The sequence below is a fragment of the Penicillium psychrofluorescens genome (assembly GCF_964197705.1).
Source record: "Penicillium psychrofluorescens genome assembly, chromosome: 2".
Classification (NCBI taxonomy): Eukaryota; Fungi; Ascomycota; class Eurotiomycetes; order Eurotiales; family Aspergillaceae; genus Penicillium; species Penicillium psychrofluorescens.
This window is the reverse complement of record NC_133440.1, coordinates 1,230,650-1,248,483: the sequence shown is the minus strand read 5'-3', so window position 1 is coordinate 1,248,483 and position 17,834 is coordinate 1,230,650. Positions and strand designations below refer to the sequence as shown.

General features: G+C 54.5%; 8 protein-coding genes and 1 non-coding gene across 9 annotated transcripts; 4 read left to right on the top strand and 5 right to left on the bottom strand.

Moving 5' to 3' along the window:
- Nucleotides 1-2: 2 nt before the first annotated feature.
- PFLUO_LOCUS2682 (uncharacterized protein) lies at nucleotides 3-2,679 on the bottom strand (the record flags this gene model as incomplete). Its single annotated transcript, XM_073779847.1, has 4 exons — nucleotides 3-819; nucleotides 875-2,252; nucleotides 2,303-2,454; nucleotides 2,510-2,679. 4 exons carry the CDS (start codon nucleotides 2,677-2,679, stop codon nucleotides 3-5), a joined length of 2,517 nt encoding a protein of 838 aa, XP_073636761.1.
- Nucleotides 2,680-3,211: 532 nt separating this feature from the next.
- PFLUO_LOCUS2681 (uncharacterized protein) lies at nucleotides 3,212-4,597 on the top strand (the record flags this gene model as incomplete). Its single annotated transcript, XM_073779846.1, has 3 exons — nucleotides 3,212-3,298; nucleotides 3,348-3,570; nucleotides 3,633-4,597. The coding sequence occupies 3 exons, from the start codon at nucleotides 3,212-3,214 to the stop codon at nucleotides 4,595-4,597; spliced, it is 1,275 nt and encodes a 424-aa protein (XP_073636760.1).
- Nucleotides 4,598-4,917: 320 nt separating this feature from the next.
- Nucleotides 4,918-5,904, top strand: PFLUO_LOCUS2680 (L-rhamnose-1-dehydrogenase; the record flags this gene model as incomplete). Its single annotated transcript, XM_073779845.1, has 4 exons — nucleotides 4,918-4,986; nucleotides 5,043-5,311; nucleotides 5,374-5,791; nucleotides 5,854-5,904. The coding sequence occupies 4 exons, from the start codon at nucleotides 4,918-4,920 to the stop codon at nucleotides 5,902-5,904; spliced, it is 807 nt and encodes a 268-aa protein (XP_073636759.1).
- A 55-nt stretch (nucleotides 5,905-5,959) lies between these two features.
- On the bottom strand, nucleotides 5,960-7,095 carry PFLUO_LOCUS2679 (L-rhamnono-gamma-lactonase; the record flags this gene model as incomplete). Its single annotated transcript, XM_073779843.1, has 2 exons — nucleotides 5,960-6,378; nucleotides 6,429-7,095. The coding sequence occupies 2 exons, from the start codon at nucleotides 7,093-7,095 to the stop codon at nucleotides 5,960-5,962; spliced, it is 1,086 nt and encodes a 361-aa protein (XP_073636758.1).
- Nucleotides 7,096-7,634: 539 nt separating this feature from the next.
- PFLUO_LOCUS2678 (uncharacterized protein) lies at nucleotides 7,635-8,738 on the top strand (the record flags this gene model as incomplete). Its single annotated transcript, XM_073779842.1, has 1 exon — nucleotides 7,635-8,738. One exon carries the CDS (start codon nucleotides 7,635-7,637, stop codon nucleotides 8,736-8,738), a length of 1,104 nt encoding a protein of 367 aa, XP_073636757.1.
- A 274-nt stretch (nucleotides 8,739-9,012) lies between these two features.
- On the bottom strand, nucleotides 9,013-10,277 carry PFLUO_LOCUS2677 (uncharacterized protein; the record flags this gene model as incomplete). The annotated part of the gene is made up of 4 exons (XM_073779841.1): nucleotides 9,013-9,390; nucleotides 9,445-9,738; nucleotides 9,787-10,003; nucleotides 10,054-10,277. The coding sequence occupies 4 exons, from the start codon at nucleotides 10,275-10,277 to the stop codon at nucleotides 9,013-9,015; spliced, it is 1,113 nt and encodes a 370-aa protein (XP_073636756.1).
- A 990-nt stretch (nucleotides 10,278-11,267) lies between these two features.
- On the top strand, nucleotides 11,268-12,592 carry PFLUO_LOCUS2676 (uncharacterized protein; the record flags this gene model as incomplete). The annotated part of the gene is made up of 5 exons (XM_073779840.1): nucleotides 11,268-11,464; nucleotides 11,515-11,668; nucleotides 11,728-11,813; nucleotides 11,865-12,298; nucleotides 12,348-12,592. 5 exons carry the CDS (start codon nucleotides 11,268-11,270, stop codon nucleotides 12,590-12,592), a joined length of 1,116 nt encoding a protein of 371 aa, XP_073636755.1.
- A 336-nt stretch (nucleotides 12,593-12,928) lies between these two features.
- On the bottom strand, nucleotides 12,929-13,000 carry PFLUO_LOCUS2675. Its single transcript has one exon. It is a non-coding gene; the product is annotated as a tRNA-Arg (tRNA).
- Nucleotides 13,001-14,373: 1,373 nt separating this feature from the next.
- PFLUO_LOCUS2674 (uncharacterized protein) lies at nucleotides 14,374-15,899 on the bottom strand (the record flags this gene model as incomplete). The annotated part of the gene is made up of 2 exons (XM_073779839.1): nucleotides 14,374-15,390; nucleotides 15,447-15,899. 2 exons carry the CDS (start codon nucleotides 15,897-15,899, stop codon nucleotides 14,374-14,376), a joined length of 1,470 nt encoding a protein of 489 aa, XP_073636754.1.
- Nucleotides 15,900-17,834: the final 1,935 nt, after the last annotated feature.

Here is a 17,834-nt window from a genome sequence, read left to right as displayed (position 1 = left end):
TATCATCCACCAGGCCGGAACAGCCAATCCGTTTCAGGCGTCGGAATCAGATAATTCGTGATATTGAACTCATTCGCATTCGCCGGATGGCCCCCCTCAACACCAGGTGTCGGTTGCCCGGCGCCAGTGAGGCCATGGATGGACATGGGGTCGGGCACAGACTCGCCCATCTCGAGCTGGGCCGCAGCCGCCGGGGTTGGGCCCGCGGCCCGTGGGGGCGGGACGCGAGGGACATTGAAGAAGCCGAAGACGTCGAGGTACTCGAGTTCGTTCGGAGCGAGGTTACGCGCCGGCATGGCAGGGCCCGCGAAGCCGGGGTGGGGTTCGCCGCCGCCTGCGGCCATCGGGGACTCGCGGGGCTGGCGCGAAATGAGGAAATCGAGGTCGAATGCGCAGCGGCGCATATCGGCCAGGATTTTGACGGTAGATGGAGTGGAGCGCTCGCCGTCCATCATCGCGGCAGATTGCTGGTATTCGCCGTACTCGTCCAGGACGCGCTGCAGTATGGTGCTGTAGCGCTCTGCAACTTTCCAGAACTTGCCCATGCGGGCGAGGGCGTCGACGAAGAAGAGGATATCTGGGCTGACGGTGTGGGCTATGGTGGAGCCGTGGACGAGTAGGAGGCGGGCAGAGACCCAGAGGGTGAAGGCGAAGGGGGGACCGAGCTTGTCGAGCATGTTGTGTTCTACGACGAAGCGGGTTACAGAGAGGATGTTGTCCACGGCAAGGAGGCACCGTTGGCTGGCGCTGTAGGATGGAGTGAAGATTGGGGACCGCGTGGTTGGGTAGGCGGCTGATGAGTGAAGGCGAATCACAGCTCTAGATGGGTGTGAGTAGTTGTATTTTCCCTGGATCGGAAATGGAGAAGACTCACGTTTGATAGGTGGTATGGAGTTGCACCCAGTCACTGTGAAGACCGCGACTGTGCTTCGACCCGTTGAGGAGCCGGGATGAGTTTTCATAGGCATATTCCGCAGGCAGATTGAATTCCCACGTCGTCAACTCGTTATCGAGTTTTCTATATGTAGCCTGCCACTCTTCCACATCCGAAAGGGCTCCGATATCGACGGGTCGTTTCAGGAAGGTGTGAACACGAGACAGGATCCCGAGGATCTCGACATAAAGCCCGAAAGAGCCCACGTTGTCGGCGTGACTGAGGTAGTCGGCGCGGTCACCGGAGTAGTGGAACCACCGCGTTTCCACGGGGTGATTCTTCATGAAAAACTCGTCTTTGCATGGCAGCTTGCGGTCAATATCTTTGTCGTCCAAAGCGAAGTTGAATGCGGTCGCGAGGGTCGAGTATCGGTCCAGCAAGTATACCATCCAGAATAACCGACGCCTACTCTCATCCTCGATCCACGAGTCTGGCTCGGACAAGGTGACAGCCCTGAGAGTATAAATGGAAGGGTAGGCGGGAGCAATGAGGGTCGACTTGGACTCCACGGCCAGCCCTAGTTGGACGACGGATCGTGTAATGAGAGCCAGTAGCTTCCAGCCCGGTGGACCATTAGATGAACCGACGAGGTCCAAGGCAAGAATCACAAGCGCCTGGAGCGCTTTGACAGACGAATTTTCGAGTCCATAGAGAAGAACCTTTTGTTTTGAGGAGTCGTGGAATCGTTTGCGGTTTGGCTCGTTCAGCCGGGCGTCTGACGAAAAGCGAAGTGTGGTCACCACAATCGAGTACAGGACAATGCGGTCCGCTTCTTCCAGCGGGGACGGCCCAAAGAAGGTATCCAGAGTGGTTCGACGATGGAGAATCGGGCACCAGGGGTTGATATGCTCAAAATAGAGGTCAACCAAGGCGTAAAGCAGATCATACGGCGGAAGATCGAGATCTGGATCTGCTAGCGATTGTTCCTGGTTAGAGGATAGAGTGAAAGGAATTTTCAACAAAGAGTCATTCGCTGTGTAATCACCGCCATTGGAGGCTTGCGCTTGCGGCAATTGGCCCAGTGACGGAGTTGCCGGAGGCCCATTCTGTAAGTGAGCCGGTGCTGCCGTCTTGACGGAGGCCTCCGAAGGACTGGGCATGGTGGTATCTGGCCGACGTGAGGGCAATGTCGCAGGTGTTGGGTCATTGAAGTAAAAGGCCGTCTGGGGACTCGGGCCATGCATAGCCGACGGTTCTGATGGAGAACTATAGGACAGAGGACCAGCCTGGGGCAGATCGTGGCCGACTCCCGGCTGGTTCTGGAGGATGTGCATCTCGATGAGCCGAGCTTGGGCTTGGATGACATCTTCCAGGCGATCTAGAGAGGCTGTTAGACTTGAATCCCTCGAAGAGCTCATTGCGGCTTACCCAGTCGTTGCTCCAATTCCTTGCCATACCCAGCCCGGAGGCCAGGCTTTTTCCGCTCCTTGTACTCACATATCTGACCATTGCGCATACACCAACCACAACTCGGCTGCGTGCGATCGCATTTCACTTTCCTCTGCTTGCAGAGCTCACAGCTAGAGTGATCATTAGATCGAGGGACATCTACTTTGAATGGCCGGGGCAACGTACGACACGGTGAGGGGACGCTTGCGTTTCAACGCGCGGGCAGAGGAACCATTGGAGTCAGGGGGATCATTATCCGAGTCTGCGCCGGACCATGACTCTGCCGGGCTATGGTCTCTGTCGAACTGATTGGAGGAAGGGGGCTGTTGGACGGGAGACCCTGCATGATTCGGCATGGTGGTTTTAGCCGGGAGGGCAATCTCCCATCATCCGAGCCTCGAGCCGAAGCACGGAGTGATCGCCGCGGAGGGACAATAATCACGGGGATAGTCCGATGGAGGGGATTGTAATGGTGGAGTGGAGGGTCAGGAAGGAAGGAACGAGAGAGGAAATTCAGTCGAGGACCCGGAGTCGTTGGGGCCGAGTAGGTGCCTGAGGCAGGAGCGGGGCCCCGCAAACGCTACGTAGGGTGCCTAGGGGGACCAAGACCCTGAATACCCCCAATAGGTGAAACTAAGTTACTAGGAAGAGAATGAATCGTGATTACTCTACGGCAGTAGTCAGTTCGAAAAAGTACCGACGGTGCAGTACGCATCATCGTGCTGACGTTCCGCGTGCTGGTCGCATGCCTTTTCTCCGGCCGGCTCGCCTCGGGCGATTGCGTACCGAGCAGCCCACGGCGGGAAATAGTTAAACACCAACTCGGCCTTTCTTCCCTCTCCTTCTTTCCTATTTTCTCGGTCCAAGAATCATTCCTACAAATCCACAATGAGCGCAACATCCAACTTCCCTCGCATTAAGGAGGTCCGCACCTTCATCATTGACGGTGTCGGCTCCGGTGGCGACTACCACAATGTACGTGATGCCAATAACGAGGGATCAATCAGTACTGACCCTCTCCTAGGTCAAAGGCGGCCACTGGCTGGTCGACAGCAGCATCTCTACTCCCATGACCAAGTGGGCGCAGTATCGCGGCTCGCGGACATCATGGGGGATCAACGTGCTGGGCTCGTTCTGTGTCGAGATCGAAGCCACCGACGGTACCAAGGGCTTCGCGACTGGGTTCGGAGGTCCACCCGCGTGCTGGCTGGTGCAACATCACTTTGATCGGTTCCTGGTCGGTGCCGGTACGCATCACCCCAAGAAATAGTACTCATGCGCGTCTACTAACTGTTCTTGTGGCAAATAGATCCCCGCGACACCAATGACCTGTTCGAGAAGATGTACCGCGGCTCCATGTTCTACGGCCGCAAGGGTCTGCCTGTGGCGGTGATCTCGGTCATCGACCTGGCCCTGTGGGATCTGTTGGGTAAGATCCGCAACGAGCCCGTGTACAAGCTCATCGGCGGTGCTACACGGGAGCGCCTGAATTTCTACTGCACAGGACCCCAACCAGCCTCGGCCAAGGCAGCGGGTTTCATCGGAGCCAAGGTGGCGTTGCCGCACGGTCCCGACGAGGGGACCGAGGGCCTGCTCAAGAACGTCGAGTACCTGCGTATGCAGCGCGAGAGCGTGGGACCGGATTTCCCGCTGCGTGTCGACTGTTACATGTCTCTGACGGTACCCTACACTATCCAGCTGGTCAAGCGCTGCGAGGCCCAGGGTCTGGACATTGACTGGTGGGAGGAGTGTCTGTCGCCCGATGACTTTGACGGCCATGCGCTGCTCAAGCGCGCTCATCCCACGGTCAAGTTCACCACCGGCGAGCACGAGTTCTCTCGCTATGGCTTCCGCAAGCTAGTCGAGGGCCGCAACCTTGACATCCTCCAGCCCGACGTCATGTGGGTGGGCGGGATGACCGAGTTGCTCAAGGTCTCGGCGATGGCGGCCGCCTATGACATCCCCGTGGTGCCTCACGCCTCCGGCCCCTACTCCTATCACTTTGTTGTGTCGCAGACCAACTGTCCGTTCCAGGAATACCTGGCCAACTCCCCCGACGGCAAGTCCGTGGAGCCCGTGTTTGGCAACCTCTTCCTCAACGAGCCCATCCCCACCAAGGGCTACCTCGACGTCTCCATCCTGGACAAGCCCGGCTTCGGCCTGGAACTCAACCCAGCCGCGCCGCTGATCCCTGCTGCCAACATCCTGAACCCGGCGCCGCAGAAAAGCCTTCGTGCACCGGACAACGAGCAGGCGAACGGAGCCGCGGCATAGATTTCCAGAATGACCATATAGCGGGTGCGCATGAAACGTGTCTTTTATTTTTCCTGTTATGTCTCAGTCATGTACATATTCCACGAACCAAATAACTCCAATAGACTGAAATGAATGGTGACGGATAAATGTTGCGTCCTTTCCCCGCTTGAATCATAATCATTTTTCCGTCCGGTTAATAGCGGCGTGGGCCTGATCCACCCCTCGGCCTAACATCACCACGAGATCCCCGAGCCGGTGGGTTATCTTATCTGGCGGGGGAATAAATGAGTGAATGAGAACAGCCCAGCCCTCCTCAACCTCAATACTATACGCCAAAAATGCCTATCCCACAGCTACTGGTCGGAAAGGTTGCCGCCATTACCGGCGGTCTCACAGGAATTGGTCGTGTACGTGCCTAATCCTCGAATACCTGGACAAAAAGTGACTGACTGACATTGGTTAGGCAATTGCCCTTGAATACCTCCGCCATGGAGCGAAAGTCTCCGTCAGCCACCTAGGTGGTGCCAAAGAGGATGACCTGCTAGCCGCCATGCACAAGGACGTGAATGAGGTCGAAGCCGGCGCAGACCAAGCGCGCTTTCTTACCGTCGCCGGCGATATTTCCAAGCCCGAGACCGGCCGGGAATTTGTCGCCCAAACGGTCGAGAAATTCGGCCGGCTCGACGTCTTTGTGAGCAATGCCGGCGTGTGTCAATTCGCCGAGTTTCTCGAGTACGCAGCTACCCAGATCTTAAGAACGTACCATGTCTAACTGATTACCTTTGTCTATCCAGCCTCGAACCCTCCCTCCTCGAACACACCATCTCAACGAACCTCTCCGGCGCCTTCTATGCCACCCAAGCCGCCGCACGCCAAATGGCCCAGTCCCAGTCCCCGCCCGGGGGCTCCATCATCGGTGTCAGCTCCATCTCCGCGCTTGTCGGCGGCGGCCAGCAGACGCACTACACACCCACCAAGGCCGGCATCCTGAGTCTCATGCAGTCGTGCGCCGTCGCGCTGGGCAAACATGGCATTCGCTGTAATGCGCTGTTGCCGGGGACTATCCGCACGCAGTTGAATGATGCCGACATGGCGGATCCCACTAAGAGGGAGTATATGGAGGGCCGGATTCCGCTAGGGAGACTCGGTCAGCCGCCGGATTTGGCGGGACCGGCGGTGTTTTTGGCTTGTGAGGAGTTGAGCAGCTATGTGGTGAGTTTCTTTTTGTTTCATTCTGGTGAATCTATGCTAATCTTTCCATTCTTCGGGGACAGACGGGGGCCCAGATCCTGGTGGATGGTGGGCTGTTTGTTAATCTCCAGTAACACTTGCACATATCGGCGTAGACTGTTTTCAACAAGCAAGCCAAAAATAAAAGAATTATAATTGAATACCGTAGGCCTCCACGGCCACTCCTCCCCAAATACCCTTCTTCTGCTCTTCGGGCAACCCCCTTCTCTCCAAAATCCCCTCGACTATATGTCGCCACCGATTCCAGGCGACATCACCGCTGCCACCTGTATTGCAAACCGGCCAGTCCGAACCAAACATCACTCGCTCTGCGCCGAATGCATCAAACACCGCATCTGTCCAGGGCCTGAGCCGCTCCACCAGAGCAGGGATGTCGATTTCGGACTCAGCATCTAGCGGCGGTAGCTCCGTCAATGCCCCGGAGAGCTTCATGTATGTTCGCGGATGGGCGTGCGCCATTTGCTCCGTGAGATCCTTCCACTCGAGGTAATCAGGGTGGTTAGGAACTGACTGCGGCGGGAGACGGAGATTGGGTTTGCTGAGGTGGTCTAGAGACAGTTAGCGAAAGAGAAATCGATTGCGAGAACCAGAACCTGACTGATAATAATGGTCACTGCCTCTTTCGAGTCCTTTGCAACCCCACTGTACGCCCTTTGCATCATCTCAACTGCCTCTCGCAGCTGTCCCAGCCCGCCCAGTCGCGCATTCACGCCAAGCTCAAAGACCAGGCCCTTCGTGCCCAGCCAACGTAGACCATCCACAAATGCGGGAGCGAGCATAGTGCCAGCCGGTCTGTTTTGCGTCAGATACCGCACTCCACACACTCTGCGCCACACAGCCTCCGTCTTCGTCCTCTGCTTCACCTTATCCATATACGCGCTCAACACCTCCGGTCCGCCGGGAACAGGCGCCCACGTCACAATCCCCAGACAGAGACTCTGGTGTGCTGGCTGATGGCCTTCTCCGGGGATCGGCTCACCCCGCGCAATCCGCGCGAGGAGCGAGACCTCGTCCAGTGCATGAGTCCATCCGGGTGGGTCGTGCTCCGCTACAGACGAGATGCGATCTACTTCAACGAAAATAAACCCGCGCAGGTATTTTGGATCATTGGCTGATGCATCAGTGGACACTGACGAGCTCGCGTTCCGGTATTCATCGACGCTGTGCTGTGCACCAATGGGGTTGCCGGGACGGTACCAGGCGAGGGTTGGGAGGTGTGATGCCGGGAAGAGGTGGACGTGGGAGTCAACTATGGGGGTGGACATGGTTAACGTAATTATGGAGAGTTGAGCCTTGTCGAGGTTTAAGTACTGTAGTCAGTGGATCTCCATCTTTTGGGAATCGGAGGGCATTTTCCCGAAGGATGACAGTACCAATCTGCCGCTAATTACCCGGAGGGTCCTTGGATCGAACTATGTTATCAACTATAAAAGCATTCCACTCGATCGCATTCTTCTCTTGTATTAATTATTTGAATCGCGCTACGTGCAAGGCATCCAGGCATCAACCAACGAGGATCTGCCGAGATTGGTCGCCGATACTCCACATCGCCCCTCGCCAAGCCTATGAATGTCGATTATGATGCTCTGGACAACACTTACCGGTAGTCAATGGTAGTGCTCGATCCCGGTATCCGAGGCTACCAGTCGTTGGCGCCTTTTCCCCGCGATTCTCTCTCTCCCCACGCCCGTGATTAGTCCTAGTTAAATCGTATTAATAGCCCATTCCCCGGTTCTGGGGTAAGACTCACTGAAAGCAGTCATCCTCCTCATTTTTATATAATTTCCAACCTTGACATACCGCCATGGCTGCCCCTGACGTTCCTAAGAAGCAAAAGGCCGCCGTCTACGACCAGCCCGGTACAGTCTCGACCAAGGTCGTCGAAATCGACGTCCCGGAGCCTGCCGCCGGCGAGGTCCTGATTAACCTGACACACTCCGGCGTGTGCCACTCGGACTATGGCGTTATGACTAACACATGGAAGATGTTCCCTTTCCCAACCCAGCCAGGCCAAGTCGGCGGCCACGAGGGCGTGGGCAAAATCGCCAAGCTCGGCCCAGGCTGTGAGTCGTCGGGCTTGAAAGTCGGCGATCGCGTTGGTATCAAGTGGATTGCCAGCGCGTGCGGGCACTGCCAGCCCTGTCAGGCCGGCGCCGATGGACTGTGCTTCAACCAAAAGATTTCCGGTTACTATTACCCCGGCACGTTCCAGCAGTACGCTGTGGGGCCCGCCAGCTATGTGACTCCGATCCCGGACGGGCTGGACTCAGCAGCTGCGGCGCCAATGCTCTGCGCTGGTGTGACCGTGTACTCTGCGTTGAACCGCAGCCAAGCACGCCCGGGCCAGTGGGTGGTCATCTCCGGCGCCGGCGGTGGACTGGGCCACATTGCCGTCCAACTCGCGAGCAAGGGCATGGGCCTGCGCGTAATTGGGATTGATCACGGCAGCAAGGAAGAACTCGTCAAGTCCTCCGGCGCGGAGCACTTTGTCGACATCACCAAGTTCCCCGCCGATGATAATGGCACCGCGCTGCAGAAGCACGTCCAGTCGCTGACCGATGGGCTTGGTGCCCACGCCGCAGTGGTGTGCACGGCTGCGAATGCCGCGTATGCACAGGCGCTGCCGCTGCTGCGCTTTAATGGAACGCTGGTCTGTGTGGGTATTCCGGAGGGTGATCCAAAGGCTATTGCGACGGCGTTCCCATCTAGCTTTATCAGTAAGCACTACACTATCACGGGATCCGCGGTTGGGAACCGGACGGATGCTATTAAGACCCTGGACTTTGCGGCGAGAGGCATTATCTCGGCTCATTTCCGCACTGAGAAGATGGATGCCTTGACCGGTGTCTTCCAGGAGATGGCCGAGGGTAAACTCCAGGGCCGTGTGGTGCTGGATTTGTCGGGTTGAGCGTGTTACTGGTGTGTATATCCTGTGGATATCTTTTTCTCTTCTATTGCTTGAAATATTTTGATGAATAAATGCACGTCTATGTACAAATAACCTGTAGGCAGGTACATCCTCAGTATTTCTTCCGATAAGAAAATTCCCAAAGAGAATGTGTTGCGAGGGGTATTCCTATTATCATGAGATACCAATCCTTTGTCCCATCCATCCCAATTAAACCCAGACTCCCATCCCATCGCAAGAAAACAAAGTAAACAGATATCCCAGACCAGCATCTTCAGTCATCGCCATGCTCACTTCTCATCTCAACCATAACCGTTTTCATAGCACGATCGTTGGGCCTCAAGATATAATCTTGGCTGCTATTACTATCAGCACGAGGTGTCTGGGCACTGACAATGCCAGGCGGCATATTTTCCTCGTCTCGCGATGTCATCTCGATGCCACCACGGATATTGGTGGTTATTCTGGGCCGAGAAGCTGAACGGTCTCGTCCATATCCGCCCCCGTAGAAGGGGCGGGATCCGCTGCGGTATTGGCCGTAGGATCGGCCGTAGGATGTGCCCTTGAAGATGTTGCTGAACATCGGGCGGAGGGATGGTGCTGAGGCGGAGATGATCGCCACGTTTACTTCTATCTGGGACCAGAGGAGAATCTTTTCCTTGATTCAGTAGATGCTTATGGCTAGGGTGGTAAATTTTGAACTCACGTAGATGGCGTCGTATGATACATCTGTAGTGACAGTGTACTTATATAGAGCGTTGAGCCGGACAATGGATGCGGCCGTGGCAAAGGCTCCGGTGAAGAAGATAGCAATGAGAGCCCACTTCCGCCGTTTATGAAGATTGAGTTTCATCAGTTGTGGAAGCGGCATTATAAGAATCGTCACATCAGTCAGGATGTTGATGCCAGCAGTTGAGAAGTATGCGGCGGGGAGATTGTTACAGCCCTTAGGGAACGACGGCGACCATGCGCGCCAGGGCTTGGTGTGGCATTCGAAAGCCTAAATGTTCAATATAAGGCAGAAAGAGAGAGAAGACACGAAACTTACATTCACAAAGATCACAACGATAGTATACACCATCACAAAAACCCCGACACCAATCACCATCCCTTGGAACCTCTTGACGGCGAAGATGCGGTAGTACTGAGCCAAGATGCTAAATTTGACCAGCCCAATGGCGACGGGATAGACGAGCTGGTACACATACCAGTACTTCAGAGTGGGGATGAGGATTTTCATGAGTGGAAGGTCCGCGATGTGGCGACTGAGCCTATTAGCAAGAGTGAGAGAATAGAGGAAAAGGGAGTCACCAACCCGGTACCGTAGCTGATATGAAACACATTCATGACCGCCATTCCAATCGTCACCATCAACCCGCTCATAATCAGATAATCATCGGCGCCGACTTTATGGACAAGGAAAACGCGGCAGTATAGTCTCAGCGCGACACTCGTAATCGAGAGCAATAACAAAATCCCCATAACGGTAAGGAATGCAGGCTGCAGCGAGCCATCGCTCGCCGAGATGTAAGTGGCCATGCTTGACCAGCAAGAATCAGGTCGATTATAGATAAAGGAGCGTGAGGATATCCCGGCGAGAGTTTCGCTGGTCACGCCCCTCCAGGATTCATGAAGGCCCTGGTATTATATAAAAAATGCACATATAAGACTTGGCCCTCAAAGCTTCATAGTGACGAATCCTGTGAACTAGCCTTGGACCTCTTTCTAGTGCGAAGCTACAGGCTTCGGGGATGTGATGTTCAGGGGCGGGTGCGCCCAACGAGCATTGTCTTACAAGGATTGATACTTGGATCACGCAAGGCCGAGAACTACAAGGGTGCAATTGCAACGCTGGCCCCCAATAAACCACTGATTGGACCTCGCGACGAAGCACATCATTGATATAGATAGAACAGGTTCAGGAAGAGCTATTCCCAGAACAGCTAATGATGGTGGTCGGTCGATTGCAATTGGTTTGGATGCGTGCCCTGACCGTTAGTGCCTTGGCGATTCTCTGGGGATGCAACACACTCGGCAGTTCCTTTGATCCTGATGGAGCACTAACCATAGCAGGCGAACCGTCCGATCAGTAATGATCGACTACCAAACGCGAATAAATCAGACACATTAGGAAAAGGTGGCATTTATGTCAATTGCTTTTGTTTATGCCATATATTAACAGATAATTGGATCGAATACTCCGTGGACAAAAGTTATGATGTTCATAACGACGATCATGGGTCCAATTAGCACGCCTAGCGGGAACATGACCGAGATCATTCTGTGTAGGGATTCCCAGTCTTGGCAACCAACCGGCCTGTCGATCTTTGGGGCTGCAGTGACAAGCCCATTGCATGTACCGTTGGCCCCTGCAGCGCCCAGGGGCGTTAGGGCTTCGTTTGCCCAACCGAACTAGTCAGTTCTCCGGGACAAGGGCAAAATGCATTTCCTCTTAAATGGAGTACTACTACTCTCTCACGCCCATCAAGCATCCACTCTTTAAGTCTTCTTGTTTCAAAAAAGCCCAAGATGCATCTTGGCAAAGTATTGCTGTCGTTCGGCGCTTTGGGGCTCGGTGCCCTTGCCTCTCCTGACTCCCGTGGCTCTGGTTCCGGTATTGGCTCGTCTCATGGTCATGGGTCTTCTGGTGACGGGAGCCCTCATGGCTCGGATGGAGGGAATCCAGATCCTATCAAATGTCAGGACCCTCCCCTGCGCAAGGAATGGTATATATCCCTTTATTTGATCTAGTGAAAGGAGGCTGATCTCCTTCTAGGAGGCAATTGAACGATTTTGAGAAGGCCGAGTATTTGGGCGCGGTTCATTGTTTGACAAGCCTGAAGCCTATCTCTCCGTTCAAGGGTGTTGTCAACCACTATGATGACTTCCAAGCCACGCATGCTGACCAAACCCCTTATATTCACTGGGTGGTAGGTTTGAATCTCTCTTGATGGTATATTGCTCAAGCTAATAATTATCAACCTCTTAGGGCTTCTTTATCCTGTGGCATCGGTACTTCGTCGCTACTTATGAGAAAGCTCTCAGGGAGGAGTGCCAGTATCAAGGCGCTCAGCCGTGAGTATGAGCCTGTCAATCTTTTGGGTAATTTTTTAATTCCTTGAGCAGATACTGGAACTGGGCCCTGGACGCATCTAAGGATGAGAACTCCACTGCCATCTTCGAGACCGAAATCTTCTCCAAGACTCTTGGATTCGGCGGTAACGGCAAGTATGAAGAGGCAACAGCTGAACAGAACCCCTTTAACCTCACCGGACGCACTGGTGGTGGCTGTGTTGAGGGTGGTGCTTTCGCTCCAGGTCTCTTCACTCGGAATTATCCGACTCCAGATTGTGTCCGTCGCGACTTCATCCCGTGGATCATGAACAGTTTTGCCCAGCAAAGCCTCGTGGACCATGTCCAAGCCCAGGATGACTACACGTCGTTTGCACGAGCAATTGAGAATATCCCAAGTTTCTCTGAGCCCAATATCCACGGAAGCGGTCATTTCGGAGCTGGAGGTGTTTTAGGAACTCTCGGCAATTCAGCCCAAAGTCCCGGTGGTGAGTAGAGATCCAACTTTTTACTCAAGAGTATTTACTGATATGTTAGATCCTCTCTTCTTCATGCATCACACCAATCTCGACCGCATCCTCTGGGGTTGGCAGTTGAAAGACCTTCCCACACGGTTCCACCAGGTTGGCGGCCCCATCGTCCCATTTGACTACGGCGGGAAGAACGTCACCCTCGACTTCGAGGTGAACATTGGCACGCTCGCGCCAAATGTGACGCTGGAGCAACTGCTCAACCCCCAGGGCGATATCCTGTGCTACGGCTACGCGAACGTGGAGCATTGATTTCGCGTTTAGGGTTTCGACTATGGACATGGGTTTTCTTCTTGCCTGGATAGTAGTATAATAGTTTTACCTTCGCTTCTTTCACATACCACTTTTATCACATGTTAGTAGATATCGAGTCTACCATGTCTTCCTTCCGTCGTTTCATTCCTAAAAAAAGAGTTAATAGCCAACGCTTCTCCTATGCATAATCAGCGGCCAGTAGAGTGCATTGGCCCATCATGTTGTAAAATTTACTTGCACCAACTCCAAAAAAATACCTAAAAATGAATTTGGGGCCGCGACTTGGGCACAATGGGCTAAAAATCGATAGCTACTCTAAAAAGAGCCAAAAAATGACCGACGCAGGGGTCGAACCTGCAATCTCTTGATTCGTAGTCAAGCGCCTTGCCATTGGGCCAGCCGGCCAATTGATGAAAGATTATCGCTGTGGATCTCTATGACTAACGAAGCCCACTTCCGTCTCTTGGTGCATTATAGTGCCTCAATTTTACTGCAAGTAGTCAGGAAATAAAGGCAGAAATGGTTTTAAATGTATTGAAATCAGGAAAAGAGCTAAAGGTCCGTGCAACAATGGGTATGACGATGTTGAAAATGACTAAAGTCGCGAGATATATATTTGACGCTATTCAACTGATGGGTGTTATTTCATTATGTGAACTTCAGATCAACAGAAATTACCAATTGACAGACAATAAGATTGAACCACCATGAAAAAGCTTTCTACCTGAAATTGAGGCTAGATATATTCAAATTCCATAACTTGACTTATCGCACAACTGCCCACAATCCGAATGTCTGCCTTCATGTTGAGCACACATGCTAAGCCTCCATCGCGTGCCAACGTCAGTAGACTACTTAAAGGCGGGCAATGGCCTTTTAACATCGAATATATCAGGAGGTCCCAGTTCTTTCTAAGGTCATAAAAATCCGATTAAGCACGCCGTTGTTTACCAGTATTGGCCCCCTCGCCCCCTCGCCCCCTCGAGCCCACAAAGACTTTCACAAAGCCGAGAGTCGGCTGCATTGCAGTCCCTTTAAGTGGGAATTTCCCACTGTACCTACCAAATCTGCCGACCCAATTACAGACTAGTCACACAAGGGGCGAGTGTGAATAACGCCTACGACAATAGACAATTAGGGCAAGACCATAATAAACCATTCCCAAACCTGCCACAGTTATCTACCCCGCCAAACCTCTCATACAACAGGAAGAGGCATCTATGAAGCCAGAATAATCTCGAAAAAGTCCCGAATTGAATTCTCCACAACAAACTTGCTGCCTCACACATGCCGACCCTAGTCCACAATAGGGAATATACTTTTCTTTCACCTGCTCCTCTTACTCTTTGTGGACAGGCGTGAGGCGCGGGTGGGTCAAGCCAAGACAATAGCTTTGGTGCAGTTCCACGGTTTCTTGCAGCTAGTGGCTGGCTGACACATGTCGGGGCGCTGGGTTGGGATATCTAGTGTTTAGGTATGACGACAGTGCTAGTATTTTGAATGTGGATGAAGTTACCCGAGTCGTCTTCATGGATTATACTATGTAGACCAGAGACAAAGCCACACCGAGCACTGCATTAAAGAATGGCACGAGCACCGACTTGAATCTCGCTGATGATGATGGTATGATGAAAAGAACCGAAATGTAACAAAATGCAGGGATCGGGGGGGTATTGGAATGAATGGGACACACGAACAGCCGCCCGACATGATGAGTATAAAAGTCAAGAATACCTCCCAAAAAATAGTAAAAGAAAGAGAACCGTAAAAGCAATCGATCATCGACTTCGTTTCGTATTGCCTCCCGAGTTCCCAGCAGCTGGTCTCTTCTGCCCCGACCCCGGAGGTGCAGCCCCTGTCTCAGCGGCACGGACCAATGCCGTCAACCGCAGGAGATATGGTTTCGGAGCGCGATCAACCTCGATCTTGTGCAGGATATCCCGCAGGTTGGTTTTGAACTGGCTCAGGTCTGACGGGCGCAAGATGTCCAGAGCGTCAAGAACGAAGAATTCCGCGTCAGGGTCGTTGTCCAGGTCCGGCGACCCGATTAACTGATGGTACAGATTGCGCTGGTCTTCATCCTCCCCGTGGAAGGAGACCCGGCCCCAGCGGTTACCGTCGAGCGGGTCTTTGTTGCGGGCAGTCACAGCTTCAAGAATGGAGATGAGAGCTTTGGCGGCGCCCTCGGAGCCGTGCGGTGCGCGGGCGACGATGTTGACGCGGATGCGATTGACACACCGGCGTAGTTGCGCGATGACCTCGTCGACGTTGTAAATGCCTCCACCGGGACTGGAGCTGTCGGAACGCTCGCCTGTCGCGCAGTACCGGTCAAAGTCAGCCAGTAGCCGGCGTGACTGTTCCTGCGCCTTGTCGAAATAGATGGCCGCGCATGCGCCGGCGGGCATCGCCTTGCACAGACTGCTGAAGACCCCGTTGTCGTGCACGGCCAGCCGGAAGATCGTCGCCTCAAAGTCTCCCTGGACCACGCATTGCTCTGGAGTGCGCGCCTGCGCCGTGGTTTCTACCAGATCCTGCCGGAAATCCTCTGCTACTGTCACGGGCCTGAACGCAGACAGGATATCGCGCACTTTTTCTGCACGGGTCATCCCCGCACCGCTGCCATTATTTTCAGCTCGTAGCAGATGCCAATTGAGCCGGCCGGCCACCGCTTCTAACTGGCCTTCCAGCAGCTCTTCGATGCGCGGGAGGACGCGTGGATGACCATCACGAGATAGTTCTACTTCCTCTGATGGGGGTTCCGGGATGAAGTAGCCATGGAGCTGGTCGAGGATCCACTGTACGAAGGAGGTGTCAGCCCTATCTCCCCCATGGTTGCTGGAGGACTACCCACGAATATATGCTGGCACGCCACATCCGGCCGGCTCTGGAAGGTCGGACAGGTGCAAACGTATGAGTCTGGGCCAAGATGCACCTGCGGTCGATCCGAGAGCTGGAACTCATATCCCACGCGAGTGGCACGGCAATTAACGACGTCGAATTGGCCCGTCAACCCCACGAGTGCCCTGGCCTCGGACTCGGAGTCCAATTGCGCCAAGTCATAGGTGATTCCCGACCCGGCTAGCACGGCCGAAGCGCTGGTAGACTCGTCTTCGCTCTCCTCTGCCTCGCTCGAGCTCTCGTCTAGCGAGCTGTCGGCCCCCTCGTCGTCCCCCTCGTCGTCGTGGTCACTGTCGTCGTCGGGAGGGTCCGGCCCCGCCGTGCGTGCCCTCCTGGCCTGGGCGCGCGTCCCAGCCATATCTCGACCGATAGAGAGTCTGTGGAACTGCCTGGTCGGGGCCGACATGGCCGATCAAAAGCGGACGGGGGGAGGGGAGACAGTCAGGGAGGGAAGCTTGGGGGAAGGGGAAAAAGGGAGAAGCTTTCCACCCGACGGAGAGAACAGATATGGCAAATAATAATGGTGTCGCCGATGAGAGTTCCTTTACCGACCCAAGGGGAAAGCGGGTACACCGAACCATGGAACGGCCTCCCTGGCGCCCGCTTTAAATATTCGCGGAACGCAAAGACTCAACAGCCTCATGTTTACTGCGCCATCTAGGCCACAGAAACTGTGCCGTCGGCTCTGCGGTGAAAGGTTGGCCGAGAGGTTCATTCATTCCCCTGTCCGAGCCAAAAATCTGCGAGTGACTGCGGCAAGATGAAAGGGACAACAACGCCCCAACGGCGCTTAAAGACGAATAAAGAGGGGCTCACCAAGGTGGCAAAGGGAATGGTCGGATCTCCCATGACCGCAGGCAAGAGACGAACAAAAGAAGTTGATGCCTCTAAAACGCCGCCAGACCGTTGAATTAGGCCTAGGATGATGACATCGATCCACGGCGCAGAGCGCACAGACACACCATCCGTGCGAGAGGGTGGAATCCTATATCTGGGGTTGGTGGATGCATTGGCACCCGAGAACGGCCCTCCGGTGGACAAGGCAAGTCAGTGTAGGAGCGGCCTATCTGTGTCGGCACAGGGGGCCCCCCATTGGTAGATAAGCGGAGACTCGGTGAAGAGGGAGTGATCTGCTCTACAGTTATGTGAGCCAGAAGGGTAGGGTTGGGGCTGCACCCCGTATTTCGGCAGGTCTAGACGGCGCTGTGCCAGATCGGGGGCCCCGAACAGCACCGACCAGAGCTTGAGTAAAGTGTCGAGCGAGCACAGGCGCCGCAGCGGTGGAGCCACCCGCCCACCAAGAGGAAAACGGAGTTGACTTGGAGGAGAAAAACAAAGAGGTTACTTGCTTCTTCTTGGATGGTCAATCTCACACATTCCGCAGTCAAGGCATTTCGCGCTCGCCGCAGACCGTGCGCAAAGGAACTCGTCCCATAAAGAAATGGAGTACTGTATGTACAGAGCTTCACGGCGCATGACCCGTGAACCATGCGGTGACCCGCTAGTAGGATCCGCTTTGAGTTTGGTTGGCCATGGATGGTCCCTGACAATGGAACTAACTAGCGGAACACACGAGGATACCCATGAATCAAACTAGGGTGTGCTCTGTCATGACGCTACTGTGCGTCACAAGCCCACGAGACACTATTCCATCGTGGGGAAATAAAATGATGCCCAAAATAATGAATTGGGGAGGGGGGAGGGCGGCTCCCGGCTGATCGATACTTGAACAGTCGCGCAAATCCGAGGCTGATTAGGGCCCGAAGGGGGTAACCAGGGGTGAAATTGCGGAGGTGCCTCGCGACTACTCGACCGCTAGGCATAATTTGAAGCGGGTTTCGATCTGCGCAAGCGAGCGACATGTGCCTGGCCGGAGGCCCGGAAGGAGCCTAGGCACCCTCTGAGGTTGCTGTGTTGGTGATTCCAGCACCACCTCGTGCATAAGGCTCCGATCCACGCCCACGGCGCAGGAGCACACGCTATGCTGTGCACGATCGATAGGTCGGTCTTTTCGTCATTGTTGATAGTCAGCATTAGCGTCCTGCGCATCGACCACAGCGAATCCGAGCGCGCTTCTGACTAAAGAGGCTGCGCGGCACAGCAAGGCCCATCGGCCTAGCCTTGGTGGGAAAAGTGATGATCACCCGGACCCTTGCAAAAGAATTGGGGTCCAAGCACGGAAGTTATCCAGCAAGACCGCGGTGGTAGACGTGCTTGCGCCGCAGATAGATCGGCACGCATATTGGCGTCTATTTCTCCACGCTGTTCATCGCCCGCCAATCGACATCCCTGGGCGCCTAAACGTTAGGCTCTGCGCCACCGAGGCCTGACTTCATATCTT